Source organism: Artibeus jamaicensis, unplaced genomic scaffold, assembly GCF_021234435.1.
Source record: "Artibeus jamaicensis isolate MK-2021 breed Jamaican fruit bat unplaced genomic scaffold, CSHL_Jam_final contig_3126, whole genome shotgun sequence".
Classification (NCBI taxonomy): Eukaryota; Metazoa; Chordata; class Mammalia; order Chiroptera; family Phyllostomidae; genus Artibeus; species Artibeus jamaicensis.
The window spans coordinates 10,023,319-10,040,755 of NW_026521723.1; the positions used below are offsets into that span (position 1 = coordinate 10,023,319).

The 17,437-nt window shown below is 38.1% G+C and overlaps 1 protein-coding gene across 5 annotated transcripts in view; it reads right to left on the reverse strand.

Annotated features, from left to right (window-relative positions):
• Positions 1-762: 762 nt before the first annotated feature.
• Positions 763-17,437, reverse strand: part of BTLA (B and T lymphocyte associated) — a 34,433-nt gene continuing 17,758 nt past the window's right edge. For 2 of the 5 annotated variants that reach the window (XM_053663148.1, XM_053663149.1), the window contains 5 exons: positions 16,226-16,549; positions 9,215-9,250; positions 7,722-7,880; positions 5,948-5,994; positions 764-3,027 (listed from right to left, as the gene is read on the reverse strand). In XM_053663148.1, coding sequence (XP_053519123.1) covers positions 2,746-3,027; positions 5,948-5,994; positions 7,722-7,880; positions 9,215-9,250; positions 16,226-16,549 — 848 coding nt within the window. In that variant the 3' untranslated portion in view covers positions 764-2,745. Of the gene's footprint in view, positions 3,028-5,947; positions 5,995-7,721; positions 7,881-9,214; positions 9,251-16,225; positions 16,550-17,437 lie in introns of all 5 variants that reach the window. The other 3 variants (XM_053663150.1, XM_037144296.2, XM_053663151.1) reach the window with 3 other exon arrangements.

A 17,437-nucleotide genomic window follows, 5' to 3' on the forward strand; every position in this document is an offset into this window, starting at 1 on the left:
ATATGATCAGGCCAGAGGATCAATTCTGGGACCTAGACAGATTATTTTACACACATACACACTATATATATATAATACATACATACATATATATATATATATATATATATATATATATATATATATATGCTTTTTTAAAAAAAAGTGTTTGGGTGTAAAGACAAGTAGTTGTCTGGATGGCCAGTCCAACTCTGAAAGAAAGCCCCTCCTCTGGAGGTCAGGACCCTCCCCCCAATTAATAAGTGCTAGTGGGAGACGATGAGCAGTAGTGAGCAAGAGGGGCCCCCTTCTGAGGCTCTCCATACTCTTCCCTCCAAAAAGTCTTTTACTGGAGCCGCTGGTGGGGTTCTGTATCAGCGGCATCTCGCTCTTGTCTCATGTCCATACTGAATGAGCCTCTGCACTGAGAAACCTATATTCAAATGATCTGGGGTGCCTTTTAATGGTGAGGATTGTACAGCCATATGCTGAATCTCCTGACTCACGATTTCAGAGTGCTGGGAGTTGGTAATCTGCAACTTATCCAGTTTTTCAAGTTATGTTTATGTGACATAAGGTTTGAGAATCACTCTTCTATTTCACGCCCATGTGCTTTTTTGGTATAAAAGTCAACATCAAATAGATTCAAAATAAGTTTTAATGCCTTTACCTTCTTATTGGAATCAACAAGCTGAAAATTCATGAAAAGCCATTAAATTACATAATCTTTTTCTCATATTTTATAATGAAATAAGCCATGTAAGTAACATAGAAATAGATTTATTTGTGAAATACATATATAACTCTGATAACTTTTAAGAGGAAATACATAAATGATTTGTGATTTTGGAAGCATTGTACAAATATAAGTATAAATCATTAACAGATGAAATAATTATCAACATTACAGTAATACATGCTCCAAATATTGTCAAGAGTAAACAAAAATATATATATATTTTTAATTCACTTTAAAGGAACTGTTCAACTTTGCATATTTATCTGATAAGGACAGCTACATGTATCCTCCCATACTTCCTGTCTCTATTTTTAAGAATACCATGGGCAGTTCATTTATCTCTTGTACATTAAGTTTTCTGTAAATGCAGCTTGGCTGAAAAGACCTACCTAGAACTGGTTGCCTGAAATCCTAGGAGTAAGGATGTCATACTGGGTAGATAATAACGACTCTGAAACAATACTCGCCACCCCGATCCAGGGGTCAAAATCTTATAGTCAGTGTTACATAAGAAATGTTCAGTCGCAAAATCTGTTTTGTCTTTTTGGGACAAAAACTTTTATGGGATGTCATACTCCAATCCCTATAATTTCATACATTATTTTAATAAACTTCTTTTAATGACTCACTTGCTCTGGTATTTTGAGCTTAGAGCAAACCGAAATGGTCTGTTGATTTTGTCAGTTTCTCTTTTACCATTTCTGTAAGTCCCCACCCTTCCTCCTAGATGCTGACACACACACACACACACACACACACACACCCTTCACATTCATTTGTACAGCAGCTCATGTATTTGTTAAAATGGATTCTAACCTCTGCTATCCACGTTGTATAAGACCCATTGCATTACTTAGTAGCAGCACCTGACAACCCTAATAGCCTCAAACTGTTGAATGAAGTTGCAGGCTATTTTTGAAATAATTAGACTCAAGTACTCTGGAAAACTGAAACATATTCTTGCTATACTTTTAAGTGGGTGCAACCTCAATATTTAAAACAAATGGTTATCAAATTGTACTACTTCACTATGTATGATTTGCCCTGATTCCTTAGTAAAGAAAACAGCAAGATATAGATGTTGTGAATGAAAATACATTGAACCATACTGGCCAACTAAATATTCAGTAGTTCTCTCCATTCCATCCATTGTGCTTTTAATTTGACATCAGGTCAACCAAGAAGCAGTTTAAACCACCAAACCTGCCTGATGATAACTATCCTCACTGATTTTTACGTTTATTCAGACACCCACAAGTATAGTAGTTCAGCAGCATTATGTCAATCCATATGTTTTAGTCTATCCAACCCAAAGAGAGTCACCACGTTGTTTATAAATGCATCATGCACTAATTGCTCCATTACCACAGATATCTGTCTGTGATCTAACTGGCAGATATAAACATTTGCTTCTCAGGCATGGGGAGCATCTACCCCCACCTTGTTGGTATATTCCACATCTTTATTACACGATTTATTCTTTCCACTCTTTTCTTATGTTCACAAGTCTAAAATTATTTCTCTTTACAGTTAAGAAACCCCAACATTATATCATTAGAGAGAATTTTTTATTATCAAATATTAACTGGAATAAACATATTATCATTACCATATTTATGGTTAATTGGTTAAATTGGTTCATTCTTTTTCAAGAATATACTAAACTTATCCAGATAGCATCTCTCTTCCCTACATACCTTTCTGATAGTTCCAAAGAAAGTATTGACTTCATATATTGGGTGAAATGTAACTAAGTTTAAATGTTCTACCACCCTGCTATTCATGATACCACTCAGTTTTGGAGAGGAGATTTTGTTGCTCACAGCAATAACATAAAATGTTCCAAAAGAATTTTCTGTGAGAAATTTTAGTTATTTGTCCTAAGGACCCTTAAGACCCAAGCACCAACATGAATGCCCTTGAAGTGAAACTTCTCAGGGTCCAGGAATATGATCTTACATTCTGTAGGTCTCAGGTAATGGTACCTACAGGCAGATCGTCCAGGGATCGCTGGTGGGAGGTCGGGACTAGGTTGAACTCCGCACACATATGGCTGCATATTCTGTAGGTGCTTCTTTCACATTTCTGGCCTGTCTTGCGTTCATTTTAACGATGGAGTGGTTCAGCGAAGCATACACAATGCTCTGTTTGTTTTCCTCCAGACATGGGTTAGCATAGACCCCAGGCTCCTCCTGTACCCCAAACCAGGGATCATTATCATAAACTTCAGTCTCTAATGGCAGGTTTGGGGAAGTCTGCCTGGTGCCCACTTCAGTTTGCTCACTCTTAGAGGGCTGAGGAACGTCAGCCTGCAAGAGGAAGAAAATTGCTTTAATGATCATTTAAAGATGTGATGGTGCATACTTATTAGCAAACTATGAGTACAGGCTAAATTGAGTCCTTATACATGGAGAGAATTAATCGACTTTTCCTCACATATGCTGTTGATATCTTTTTTTTTCTTAGCAAATTTTCACTTATTAAAGGATGAAAGGCTTAAGGACCACTATGTTCCTCCAACATAGTTATTTTGTGCCTTATTATTAGTCACTTTTGAGGTCATAGAACACTTTTAAATCCCTCTTCAAGATGAAAAGCACAGCCAAATTGATGAGGAAAGCACAAATATTCTACAAGAACTCCAGGCATCCTGCAACATAGTGAATAGTGTTAACACAGTTTAGAGTGTAACCATTAAAGACAAAGCAGAACAGATACCCTCTAAGGGAGCAGAAAGAATAAATATTAGGAGTTATCAAAGATATAGTATTATGATTTGAGACCCGGAATTAGAAAATTGTTGTTGTGTTTGAGGGGGAGCAAAACTTAGAAAAAGTAACAAAAAAGCAAAAAAACTGAAAGTAAAATGGTCCTGAAGTTTTTCACTCTTTTCAGTTATCTGTTTGTCATTCCTAGTTGTTCAAGGGGACTCAACTGGTAAAAATGAAGATGTGGTGTTCTTTCAAGTTTTTAAATTGCAATTTTGCCAAATTATGCTCTTGAAGTTTGGCCTAACTGCTCTTAGGTACCAGGTGCACGGCCTTGGATAGCCCACCTGCCTCATCTGGCCTTTGGCCGTTCTTACGGCGGCGTGCAGCGGAGAGTCCACGTCTCCCGAGCAGGTTCTACCGCACAGGCATACCTGGGCCTGTCCGAGAAGCTAGGTATTAACTGCCGGGTACACTACTTCCTTCTGAGAAGGTGTCTTCCCTGGAAATAAGGCTAAGACTAGATGACGGAGGGAGTTGGAGATTGTTTTAAACATCCCCCTCTTGGCTCAGATAGAAAGTGTTTCAGCCGCCACTCAGACGAGCCTGGATAAAGCCTCTGGAGGAGCAATGAAGAAGACTGTCGTGTGACCTAATAAAGAGTCATAAATCCTTGATATGTCGACAAAGTCTCTGTTGTATTTTTCAATCTGTGTCTGTCAACCCACTTAACCTGGCTTCTTCCCAAAAGATGGCTCACTTCCACGGAAAACTGTTACAATGAATGGGGTGAAACTAACGTGGTGCTCTGCGGCTGCACTTGTCCTGTGGGCGCCTCATCAAGGTGGGTGGGCGACACAAGGCAGGTCACCGCCTGTGGCAGGCGGAGGTGGCAAACGCAGAAGCAGCTCTCCTGCTCTGCACCCGGCTGGCACCTTCCAGTTTACAACGCCCTTTTGAAAACGTGTTGAGATGTCATTCATGTACAGGGAACACTTCAGTGGTGTTTAGTATGCAAGCACGTTTAAACCCTCAAAGGACCGTTCTGGAATAAAATGAGAACTTTGGCTTTTACATGTAGCTGCCATGTTTTTACCTCTTCCCTTTTCTACTTTGGGTTTCCAGTTCACGGTTCCCACACAAGTTCCTTCACACAAAATTTTTACTCAGTCTCAAAGATCTAATGTGGCATCTTTTCTATGTCTTTTGAAATGTTTGATGACTCAAATGGGGCAAAACTGTGAATTCCTGGGACAGACATGAACACCTTAAAGCAAAATCCCCAAATAGTTGCACACGCAGAAAACCCCCTCTTGAATTCAATTCCACATCATAAACACTTTGTCCAGCTTATGCAGGAAGAAATACGACTACATGTTGACTAACCTGGGCTTTACCTCTAGGATAAATTATTTACATGATTTTTTAAAAAGGTTTCATAGTTCTCAACACTGACTATAACAGAATGTGGTTTGTTGCTGTTGTTCACTATCAGAGGAAAGGAGACAGTATTTGAGAAAATTTCCCTACTTGAGGGAATAAAACCTTAGCACCCATCACAATGATGTCCACTGATGCCTACTAAAAAGTTAATACAAGTTCTTAAAGTTAACTGCATTTGGTTTGATTTAAAATTAGGCAACTGGTGAAGAATGCTGAGTGCCATTTAATACTGTACGTAGAATTATTGGCTACCTCTGCCTCTGACTTCTCTGGAACTTCCATGAAGGTCGCTGCATTGTTCTCTCTGCCCTGGTTTACTGAAATGCACACACACACACACACACACACACACACACACATCAACTTCCTGTGCAGTGCCTCATTCATGGCTGTAGTATTTGTTTGTAACTAAGGAACTCCGTAAGTTTTCTCAGGAATATATTACCTCATCTTGCATTCTTTTTTGAGTTTCAATATTTACATAATGCTGAACCCAAAAGAAATACCTGAGTGTATATTCCAAGAACTGTAGAAAAATTTGGCTCTGCCTCCAACACACCCTTCCCTTCGCCTGGAAGTTCTCTTCCTTGATGAGCCCACACACATTATGAGAAACTGTTACACGGTAACTTGGTCTGTGGTCACGCTTCATTAACTGCTGGTGTGATTTATGATGAACTCATAACTCACTTAATGAGGCTATTAATGGTTAATTCTTTCATTAACTTACGAGTTACCTTTGTGGGAATAAATGAATAGCCTGAAGTCATATAACAGGCCACGAGCAGGGCCAAGGTTTACAGCTCAGTCTCAGAATTTTCTGCTCTGAGTCAACACTGCCACCCATGCTCTCCTCAAAACTTGCTTATTTTGAGACTTATTAATCCTGAAGAATCTCTGCTGCAAATGCTGGTGGATGTCAAACAAACACATTTTTAAAGTAAGTCAACATATATAGCACTCAGAACAGTGACTGGCACATGATAAGTATTACAGAGCCTCAAATGTAAAAACATACATATATAGTAACATGATATAACATAGATTGCATTTGCTTTAACAGATACAGTGAACATACCACATGCATTTCCCTTTCTGCTGTCTCAGAAGGCTTCTTTTGTTCCCCTGGAATTCAAAACAAACAATAAGAAACCAAAAGGAGTAAAGGACAACACAATTCTTCCCCAAGTCCCTGTAAATTAGTGTCATGGTAAGAATATGGGTTGCAATCAGATTGCTGAATTGAAACTCCGTCCCTAGAGCAAATGTGGAATGCTCCCCCCATACCCACGCCCACCCACTCGAATGCCAGTGAGAGTGTTATTATTAGTTTGGCTTGTTTAGCTGTTGTGACTAGCATGGCACATACAACTCAGATTTTGCACATTCCTGATGCCCCATTTTCTTCACTAGTTCTTCACTTCTTACCCCAGAGAGCCCTCCAGCATATTCTCAGAGAAGTGGGGAGTCTCACACATCACTTTTAAAAGGTTGGAAGTCTTTGTTTGGGGACATTCTGTACTCAGTGCCAGATGCACTGCTTTCCTGTCATGTGCATGGCCAGGACCTCCTACTGCCTAGTTCCCTCTGGATGTGGTAAATAAAAGGATTTATCCTTGACTTTCTCCCAGGAGTTCTGAGAGAAGTTCCAGCGGCCCCAGAATAGGCGGTAAAACTTCAAGAAGGACCCTAGAAAGATCCTTGGAGTTGCAGATGCGGAGTTGGGGCTACAGAAGATTTCCTCAGGATCCTGAGGAGCTTCTGGGCCGCAGAAGTCCTCACCACAAAGCACCAGAGGCACTTTTGAGCAGACAAAGAGTTTCTTTGTCTAGTGTAGTTTCCATAGCTACACTGTGGTTGTTGTGCGAAACCGGATGGGAGGAGATGGCAGAGAGGAAAAAAAGAAGGAGAGGGAGAGCGGAAGTGGCTCAGACCAGAGCTGGATCAGAATTCCTCATACGTCCATCTCTTAGGTGGTTAAGTGTTCCCTCATGCCATTAAGGGAATTCTTTAAAAGCAGAAAGGAATTGGTTTTAAAAATATCATATCTCCTCTTTCATGCAAAACCCATGTTTTTTATTGTTATTGTTGGGTGAGGGTTCAGTTCAAGCATGTGGTTGTAATGGCAACAGAAAGTGCAAACATGTGAATTTCCACTGAGGACAGTGGGTGTTCGTTCCGACAAGTGCACTTGTGACTGGAATGCTACGGTGTGGCTTCGAAAAGAGAGAGAGACAGACCAACTCAAATCTGACCCACTGAGAGATTATTTCAACCTCCCTTTCAACCTCCTGAAACTTTAGAAGAGCTTCTCACACAAGCCAAAGACTGATGCGGGTAGAATGAGTAAATTCCAGCGATGTTCCCTCCTGACCACCACCCTCGGCTAGAGCCCTGTGCTGTGGAGAGCACGGCTCGCCGAGACTAGAGGACACCTGAATTAATCCATTTTGGTGGGCGTTGTCCCCCAGAAAATCATTATCCATGGTTTATTACAAAATATTAGGACAGAAAACAACAAAATGACCAAGCAAGCAAAACATAACCAGAGACATTGAAATTAAGAACACACGGACAGTAAGCAGAGGGGAGGTGGGCGGGGATAACAGGGGTAAAGAGGGGAGGGTTTTCAGGAACATGTATAAAGGACACATGGACAAAACCAAAGTGGGGTAGGATCAAGGGTGGAAAGTGGGGATGGCTGGGGTGGGGGGAGGGGTGGGGAGAGAATGGAGACAACTGCACTTAAACAACAATAAAAGAAGAGAGGGAAAACAGAAAACAACAGGAACCAACTAAAAACATATGAGTCCTGGTAACAGAGCACACATTTGTGGGAAGATGGAACCCACCTCGGTGCCTTCTCAGGCAGCAGAATAGGCAGAAACCAGTAATGAGCAGAGGCAGTCCTCCCAAAGGAACCAAACTATAAAGGATCGATTGTCTGTCCTCTGTCTTGTTTTTGGATGGTGGTCCTGAAGCATCGGTTGTATCTGAAATGTTAGTCAGTGCTAAAGACAGTTAGGAAATCTGAAATATGTTTACATTGGCAACACCCTCTGCATTAACAGAACTTGAATAAAGAAGACGCCACCCTTTGCCAGTAAGCCTTCCCCAAGAACCCTAAGCCTCAGCACTCTCACCCACTTCTTGCTTTATTGCAACAATTTTTTTCTGCCAGCTTAATCCCCTGTAAACAATATCCATATGGTTCTCAGAAAACACTTCACCACGGCCTGTCATTTACAGTGTCTTATTTAACTTTCATTGGTCACTTCAGAAAAGCAAGGAGGCCATTATTTTTATCAAGTCCCATGACTTGACAAGAGTATTAATGCTTTAAGACTTGCCTAGGGTCAGCCAGCTACTGAGCACCACTTGGGACTCAAGCCAACATCTTTCTGAACTAAATTCAAGCTCCTTTAACACAATGCCTTGTCATTGTCTCATAACTCTTAGGTATCTCCAAATACCAAATAGTTTTGGTATCTCCAGATATCTTTGATATTTTTAAACAAGGTTTGCTGGGCACACAGCTGGCACTTGTTACTTTTGATCAATGTTAATATGCATTAAGGCCCTGTTTGTCCATGATAGACTGCAACTTATTTGTGGGTCATGAAATAACTTAATAGATTACAAATTACATTAAAAAATAAAACACAACCCAGCTGGTGTGGCTCAATGGTTGAGTCCCCTGAATCAAAGAGTCACCGGTCTGATTCCCAGTCAGAGCACATGCCTGGGTTGCAGGCCAGGTCACCAGTGGAGGGTGCGCAAGAGGCAACCATACATTGATGTTCCTTTCTCTCTCTTTCTCCCTTCCCCTCTCTAAATAAAAATAAATAAATAAATAAATAAATAAATAAATAAATAAATAAATAAATAAAAGCTTTTAAAAGATAAAAATAAAATATTAAAAAACAATTAATAGAAAATATCAGAATGCATCACACATCTTTAATTTTGTACTTGTGCTATTTTTTTATGCAAGAAAGCTTTCTTTCTAAATGTGTTAATGTAATTATATATTAACTTCCCCATATGCTTGGTTTTGGGGTATAGGTTGTTGGGAGCTACTGGAACTGGGTATATGTGATTTGGAAATTCAGAGCAATAACAAACGCTGCATTATTCATGCAGCAGCTGCTGTTTAGGTTGGGTGAGCAGCTAAGTCACTGCCAAGGGTGACAGACACAGCTGTCTGGGGGAGGAGTGTGGGTAGGAATAACACTCAGGGCCTCGCAAACAAATCCATTCAATTAAGAAGACCCGGATTTTATTACTTCTCCAACCATCAAACAATCTAGTTTCCTTAATTTTATTTAACTAGATTGATACTTACTGATTAGAAGATGTTCTGAATTATTTTGAGTTTCTTCTGAAATAAAAAAAAAAAAACAAGGTAAGTATTGAATTTGGTGGTGCTAACAGTTCAGGTGTGTGTCGCAGATGTCCAGAATCAGAGCTAGTGTGTGAGATGACACCTGCGCGTGCACACTGCGAATCCAGGCATCCAGCAAAAGGCATCTGCATAACGTTTAGATGACTTTGAGATCGTGGATACAAATGAATTTCTGGGTTCATTTTGAGGCTCAAAGAGAGACTAAATAAATGCAACACAAGCTTCCTCTGCCTGCTTTGATTCCCTCTTCCCCTTTCCTTAAGTATAAGGACACAATCAGCCTGTAGGGCATCTTCTGATACCAAAAGTAATAATACGCACATTCTGTAGGTATTCCAAGTGAGCGTGAAAGGCCACAAGGAAAGAATGCTTTGGATGACATGCTGGACCCTCATTCTGAAACAAAGATTGTGTCTCACTTCCTGCCTACTCATACCACCCTCTCATTCCTGCTAAGACAATGACCACTTGTCTTTGCCAAATTCCTTGTCAGGAACTGACCCAGGGCAGATTGGGGAGGGTGGAGTTGCAGGCCGTTGTGTGTTCCAGCGACTATTCCCCAGCTCTGTCAGCTTTTTTTCTGAGACTTTGCTCCTCAAAGTGTATTTGTTTATTCTGAAAGAGCATTGCTTTCACAGAAGTATGCAAGCCCTTACTTTACCGTATCCCTGTTCTTACATAAATCAGTTCTTAATTTAAGCTTTTCCAAACAAGAATCAATAAATTAACAAACAACAAGTGTTGGCAAGATTGCAGAGAAAAGGGAACCCTCATGCACTGTCGGAAAGTCAGACTGGGGCAGCCACGGTGGAATGCAGTATGGGGTTACCTCAAAAAATTTAAATGGATCTGCCTTATGAACCAGTGACTCCACTTCTGGGGCTATATCTGAAAACACCTGAAACACTAATTCAAAAGCATATATGCACCCCTATGTTCACTCCAGCATTTTTTATGATAGCCAAGATTTAGAACCCAGTATCCATCTGTAGATGAGCGGATATAAAACTTTGGTAAAAAAATTTACAAAAGAGAACACTATTTGACTGTAAAACAAAAAAAAAAGAAATCTTACCTTTTACAACTGTATGGGCAAACCTGGAAAGTATTAAGCTAAGTGAAATAAGCCAGTCAGAGAAAGACTAACACCATGTGACTTCACTTATATATGGAATCCAGTGAACAGAATAAAGAAAATATAAACAGACTCATAGGTACAGAGAACAGACTGACAGCTGTCAGAGAGGAGAGGGCTTACTAGATGAACAAGGTGAAGGGATTAAGCAAAAACAACGACAGCACTGGTAGACACAGACAACAGTATGGAGATTACCAGAGGGAAAAGGGTGTGAGGGAGGTACGAGAGGGTAAAGGGGGATAAGTGGCGATGGAAGGAGGCTTGGCTTGGGGTGGTGAACTCACAACACAATATACAGAAGATATTATAGAACTGTACACCTGAAACCCATATAACTTTATTCCAATGTCATTCCAGTGTCATTCCAATAAATGTAAGTTTTTTAAAAAACAAATGAGAGTCAAATAGAAAAATAGGAAAATTCTCAATACTCCCTGAGAAAGATATTTTAAGGGGAGAAAATAAAACATTTTTTATTATACCTCTAAAATGTGTTTGCAAACAGCATGATTCTTAAACATAATTTCAGAGCACACTTTTCTATTCACCTTATATTTAGTTCACTGACTACTGCCAGGTAGAAGAGAAAAGGAATTTTTCTTAGACCTTTTCTCTGTTGTTTGTTTTTATCACTTCATGGAAGGAAAAGTCCACCCAGTTAAAGCCAATTCTTAAATTATTTATTTGACTTTTGAAAGAAGCAGGGGTGACCCAGAGGACTATGACACAGTGCCTGCTTCTCAGGATATAATTTTTGAGGGGATGAAAGACACAGCCACACTTTATTTCAGTACAAAGAAATATGTGATGATCGAGAGGCACAGACCTTTTTTTTTAAGTTCTATGTTTTAGTATTTTTTAAATATTTTAAATTTATTTTTAGAAAGGGGAGGGAGGGAGAAAGACAGGGAGAGAAACATCAGTGTGTGGTTGCCTCTTGCACACTCTCTACTGGGGACCTGGCCTGCAACCCAAGCATGTGCCCTAGACTGGGAATTGAACCAGTGACAGGCTAGTTCTCAGGCTGGCACTCAATCCAGTGAGCTGTACCAGCCAAGGCACAGATGTTTAATAGCATAAAAATGGATAGAAAAGAGAAATCACTTCTCCAAGGGTAAATATGAAAGTCTTCCTTAAGAGCTTGGGAAATGAGCTGGGCTTGACAGGAAAGGGGGCATAGGACAGATGAACGGGTTCTCCACATGTGGTGACAGCCACATGCCCCTTCTTGGGAAGGATCATGGTGAAGACATGGCAATGGGGTTGAGAGTTTTTATGTGGAACCCAGAAACAATCCAGAAAGGGAGGTGGAGAGGGACTGTGGAAGGCCTTGAATGCTAGTTAACAAACTTGAGCCCAATATTGTGAGTGCTAAGGTTGCTCTGCAGGGGACTCAATAAAAGAATGGCATTATGAAAGAAGTTTACTAGAAAAACTAAATGTATCAGGAAGAATTTTAGCTGAACTGGACAAAAATGGGGAAACACTAAAGACAAGGAGCCCATACAATGAACTGAGAAGGAAGAATGAAGGTCTGAGATGATCATAGAAGCTGTAGGATGAACATGGCACACAGTGGAAGGTTGTTGACAGACAAGAGTAGAAAGCCAAAGAAACGTCCTGGGGAATCTCAGTGGGAGTCTGGAGCATTAATTGACAGAATGATAAGAAAGGAAGGAGAAAAGGAAATTAGGAAGGTAGAAATCTAAAAGAGAATTTAAAAGGCCCTCAATGTTTTTAGCTTAGCTCTTAGACCTTCCTTCGGACCTCTTCATCTTTTATGCTCTTTGTCCCAGTGTGGGCCTAATAAACACATCCTCTCAGGGCACAGGGTTTTAGAGGGACTGCTACCCCCATCTCCACAAGAGAGACACATTATTAATCCTAATTTTAGCCTCACCTTGGCTCCATAGAACAGACACTTTATCAATTGTACAAGCATCTGGAGTGGTCAAGGGGTGACTCAAATGTGGGATAGACACTTGGCTAAATTCCTCTCTAATATAGAAGTGACTTGGTTCCCACAATGTAAGAATAAGTTACACAAGAAGGCTTTCTTCCAAGGAAGTTGGACTCAGTGTCACTACATTTAATTTTGTAATACATTATATTAGTATGTTATACAAATTATCTAGTAGTAGTTAATTATTTTATATTTAATAGTATAATTCATATTGACCTGGTAGTAACTTTTTTGTAAATTTTGCTTATTTTTAACATTTATTTTGCTGGTTAAAAATGCATTACTTCTTTAAAATTTCAGTATTTTATACTATCTCATTAAGTGAGTTAATAGCATAATTCTTTCCAGGAAGCATTCTTTCCAAACATCCTCAATATAAGCTTCTCCAGGTAGTCAAAGGCAATTTTTTCACTTAGCATATATTATTTAATTCATTTACAAATAAATCTTTATTGAACACCCATTATGTATCAGATACTATGTTCTCTCTTCATGGAGAAGCAAAGACATTTGAGATACAGGATCCATTCTAAACAGGTTTATAAACCAGTGTGTGGATGGTCACAAGTAATTAGCATTGGGTTTGACCCAAAATCTAATTCTGCCATCAATGTATTCTACAATTCTGTGCTTCATAGCAGAGAGTTGCAGCTAGCATGGGAATACTGTGCATTCCCTCATTGGCCTGCTTTAAAAAATGTTAAAGTGATTTAAAATTTTTAATGTCATTTAAGTGGATTCCTTCATTGGGCTGCTTTAAGGGAATTTAAAGACTGTCTCCAAAGTGTAAATCTGAAGTAATAAATTAATTAAAATCACACACACAAAATGTAAACAGCTAAGTGAATGGCATCCATACAAGAAGTAACTATCAAATTTCTCTTTTGCAATAACCTTCAGTGTCATTTTCTGCTCACAAAACATTATACCCTAAGAACCCCAAAACACCAATCCAAAAGATCCTATGCACCCCAATATTCATAGCAGCACAATTTACAATAGCCAAGAGTTGGAAGCAACCTAGGTGCCTATCAGTAAATGAATGGATCCAAAAACTATGGTACATTTACACAATGGAATTCTATGCAGCAGAAAGAAAGAAGGAGCTCCTACCCTTTGCAACAGCATGGATGGAAATGGAAAACATTATGCTGAGTGAAATAAGCCAGGTGTTGAAAGACAAATACCATATGATCTCACCTTTAACAGGAACCTAAACAACAAAACAAACAAGCAAGCAAAATATAACCAAAGACACTGAAACAGAGAACAGCTGGACAGTGACCAGAGGGGAGAGGGGAAGGAATTTCAGGGGAAAAGGGAAAGGATTTACAGGAACTAGTATAAAGGACACATGGACAACAACTAAGGGGGGTGGAAATGGGAGGGAGGTGGGGAGCACTGGGGGGGGCAGGCTAGAATGAGGGTAAAAGACAGAAAACTATACTTGAACAACAATTAAATTTAAAAAAACTCCATCTCATTTCTTATAATGAAAGGGTGATCTTCATTGATGCTAATATATTTTATGCAGTAACATAAAAATTGCCACTTTAGTCATTTAAAGCATACAATTCAGTGGCATTTAAAATAGTCGGTGTTGTGCAATCACTACCACTATCAAGGCTTTAGCACATTTCCATTACCCCAAAGAGAAGCCCCAACACCCTTAAATTATCACTGCCCACTCTCCCTTTCTCCCAGTTCCTGGAAACTATTCATCATGATTTGCACACTCATCTGGGTAGTTTATGTGAACAAAATCACATAAATATGTACAATATGTAACCTTTGGTATCTGATTTCTTTTACTTACCATAATGTTTTTGAGGCTCACCTATGTTGTAGAATGTGATAGTACATCATTCTTTTATGGTTGAATAATATTCCATTATATGATTTACCACATTTCCTTTATTTGTTTATCAGCTGATGGACATGTAGGTTGTTTCCATTTTTGCTTGTTGTGAATAGTGCTGCTATAAACATTGTACAAGTTTTTTTGGACACACATTTCCATGTCACTTGGGTATTTTCCTAAGAATGGAATGGTTGGGTCTGTGGCAACTATGTTTAACCTTTTGAAGAACTGCTAGACTATTTTTAAAGCAGCTGCACCATTTTACGTTCCCACTGGCAATGTATAAGGGTTTTGGTTTTTCCACATCCTTGCCAGCACCAACTTTTCTTTCTTTTTTGTTTTTTTTTTAAATTCTAGTCACCCTGGTAGCTATAGAGTGATATCATTATATTTTTTATTTGCAATTCCCTGATGACTGCTGATGTTGAGCATTTTTTCATGTGATTATTGGTCATTTATAAATCTGTGAATAAAATTTATTCAAATATTTGCCCATTTCTTTCATTAACTGTTTTTTTATTTGTTAAGTTTTAAGAATTTTGTATATATTTTGGGTATAAGTTTCTTATTGGTGTATGATTTGCAAATATTTTATCACATTCTGTATGTTGTCTTTTCTGTTTCAATAGTGTCATTTGAAGCAGAAAAGTTTTTAATTTTGATGAGGTAGAAGTTATCTATTTTTCCTTTTGTTACTTATGACATCTTATCCAAGAAATTCAAGATCGTGAAGATTAGTTCCTATGTGGTCTTCTAAAAAAATCATAGTTTTATAGTTTTATGTGAATATAGATTTTATAGTTTTAGATCTTATATTTAAATGTCAGATCAATTCTTACTTAATTCTTACTTTTTATGTATATTGAGTGAGGTAGAGGTCCAAATGATCTTTTGCAGTTGAATATTGAAAAAAGTATTTTTTTCCCATTGAATGGCCTCAGCACTCTTGTCAAAAATCAAGTGACCAAGAATGTATGGATCATTTTGGATTCTCAGTTCTATCCCATGATCTACATATTTACCCTTATGCTAGGACCACAATTTTAATTACTGTCATTTTGTAGTAAGTTTTGAAATAGGGAAGTGTTGAGTGCTCCAACATGGTTCTTCTTTCTCAAAAATTTTTGGCCATTCTGGGCTCATTGCTATTCTCTACAACTTTTAAAATCACCTTTTCCATTTCTGCAAATAGAGATTGTTGGGACTTGGTGGAATCTATAGATCACTTTGGGAACTCTTGCCATTTTAACAATATTGAACATTCCAGTCCTTGAACATAGGGCATCTTTCTATTTATTTACATCTTCAATTTCTTTCAGCTACATTTTATTCAGTGTATAAGTCTTGTATCCTCTAGGTTAAATTTATTCTTAAGTGCTTCATCATTTTAATGTTATTCTAAATGGAGTTTCACTACAAACATAACTTCAAAAAATTATTAGTAGTAAAAGTCAAAAACAAAAAAAATGGAAGAAAAAATAAAAGAAAAAGAAAACAAGGACAGAGAATAAAAACATTCTACTGCTATTGGTATTCAGTTTGAATTTTTTCCAACATTTCAGTGATCTACTTTTGCACTTATCAAATAAAGTGTATTCCCTTTTAAAGCAAAACAGTAACTTTTTAATCTGTGTATTGATTTTAGAGGGAGAGAGAGAGAGAGAGAAAGAATCTATGTGAGAAACATCTTGGTTGTCTCCCATATGCACCTCAACTAGAAATTGAACCCTCAACATTTTGGTTTACTGGACGAGGCTCCAACCAACTGAGCCACATCCTCCAGGGCAAAAATAATAAATTTTATTATATTTTCTACTCTTCTCTAAATCACTCACTTCAATGTGCACTTTACAGTCTGTGAGGGGTGGCAGTGTTCTAATGACTTATGTAAGTTCACTATCTAATGTAATTATTTGAGAACCTGGGTTCTCCTTTTCCTTGAAACATAATGAGAAAAACACTAGGTAGTTTCAGTGTATAAGAACTCACCTGTCACATAAAGAGTTATTGAGAAGCTTTCAAGGAGTCCAGAAAAAACATTTGCAGAACAGCGGTATGATCCATTGTCGCTAGCCTGTGCTTGATCAAAATACAGAAGATAAACCCTAGTAGTTTTCCTTTCATCCCACTTCATTTTTGTATGAGGTGTTTGCAAAAGAGGTGGACACTTTTCTCCTTCAATCTTGCACCAGGTTGCATTTTGTACATTAGCACAGATATCCACAGGACATTCCAGGTAAAATGATTTTCCTCTAAAGGCTGTGTACACGGAATCTCTCTCAATATGAATATATGGATCACATGATTCTTCCCCTGAAAGATGAAAACAAAATTAAAATCAAATCTGTTCTAGAAGGACCAGATATTTACCACTTCAACAGTTTTTGCTAAATATTTATCTAGCATGATTCTATAATTTTTTGAGATAATATTTTCCAGTACTTAAGCCTCACTATCAGAGTATATGGCATGTGGTAAGCACATAATAACAATTTGTTGAAAAAAACAAATCATTTTATTTGTTCAAAAATATCAAAAATTTCCAAAATATTATAGAATTCTAAAAAATTTTTATTATGTAATTATATTTTAGTTTATTTTTACTTATTTTATTATTTTATAGCTAGTTTAACAGGTAATAAATAATAACAGCATCTTTTGTCAATTACTTATTAAATTTCAAAAACTCTTTGAAATGCACAAGTACTTTAATTCATTTAGTCCTCACAACAAAAATAATATATGACAGTGATTTTCAACTGGTGTAACATACGAGGCACACTGGTGTGCAGCAATAATTTTAAACACATAACACCTGACTGTTTAATCAAGGGCACTGACTTCTTTTCCCTTAGGTTGTCAATTTTAAAACTACACAACATCCAATATTCAATAGCTGTTGGTGTGAATGAATCAAAATTATACCTGTTTTTTGTCAGATTGGCAAAAGATATATATTGTGGTGTGCTGCAGAATTTTGGTAATTAGTTTATGTGTGCCATGAAATGAAACAGGTTGAAATTACTAATATATGTTTTTATTTATATTTTATTCATTATGCTATTACAATTATTCTGATTTCCCCCCTTGGTCCCCTTCCACCTTGCATCCCCCACTCCCTCGACAATCCGCACACCTTTATTCAGGTCTATCAGTGATGCATTAATAAGTTTTTTGGCTACTCCATTTCCTACACTGTAC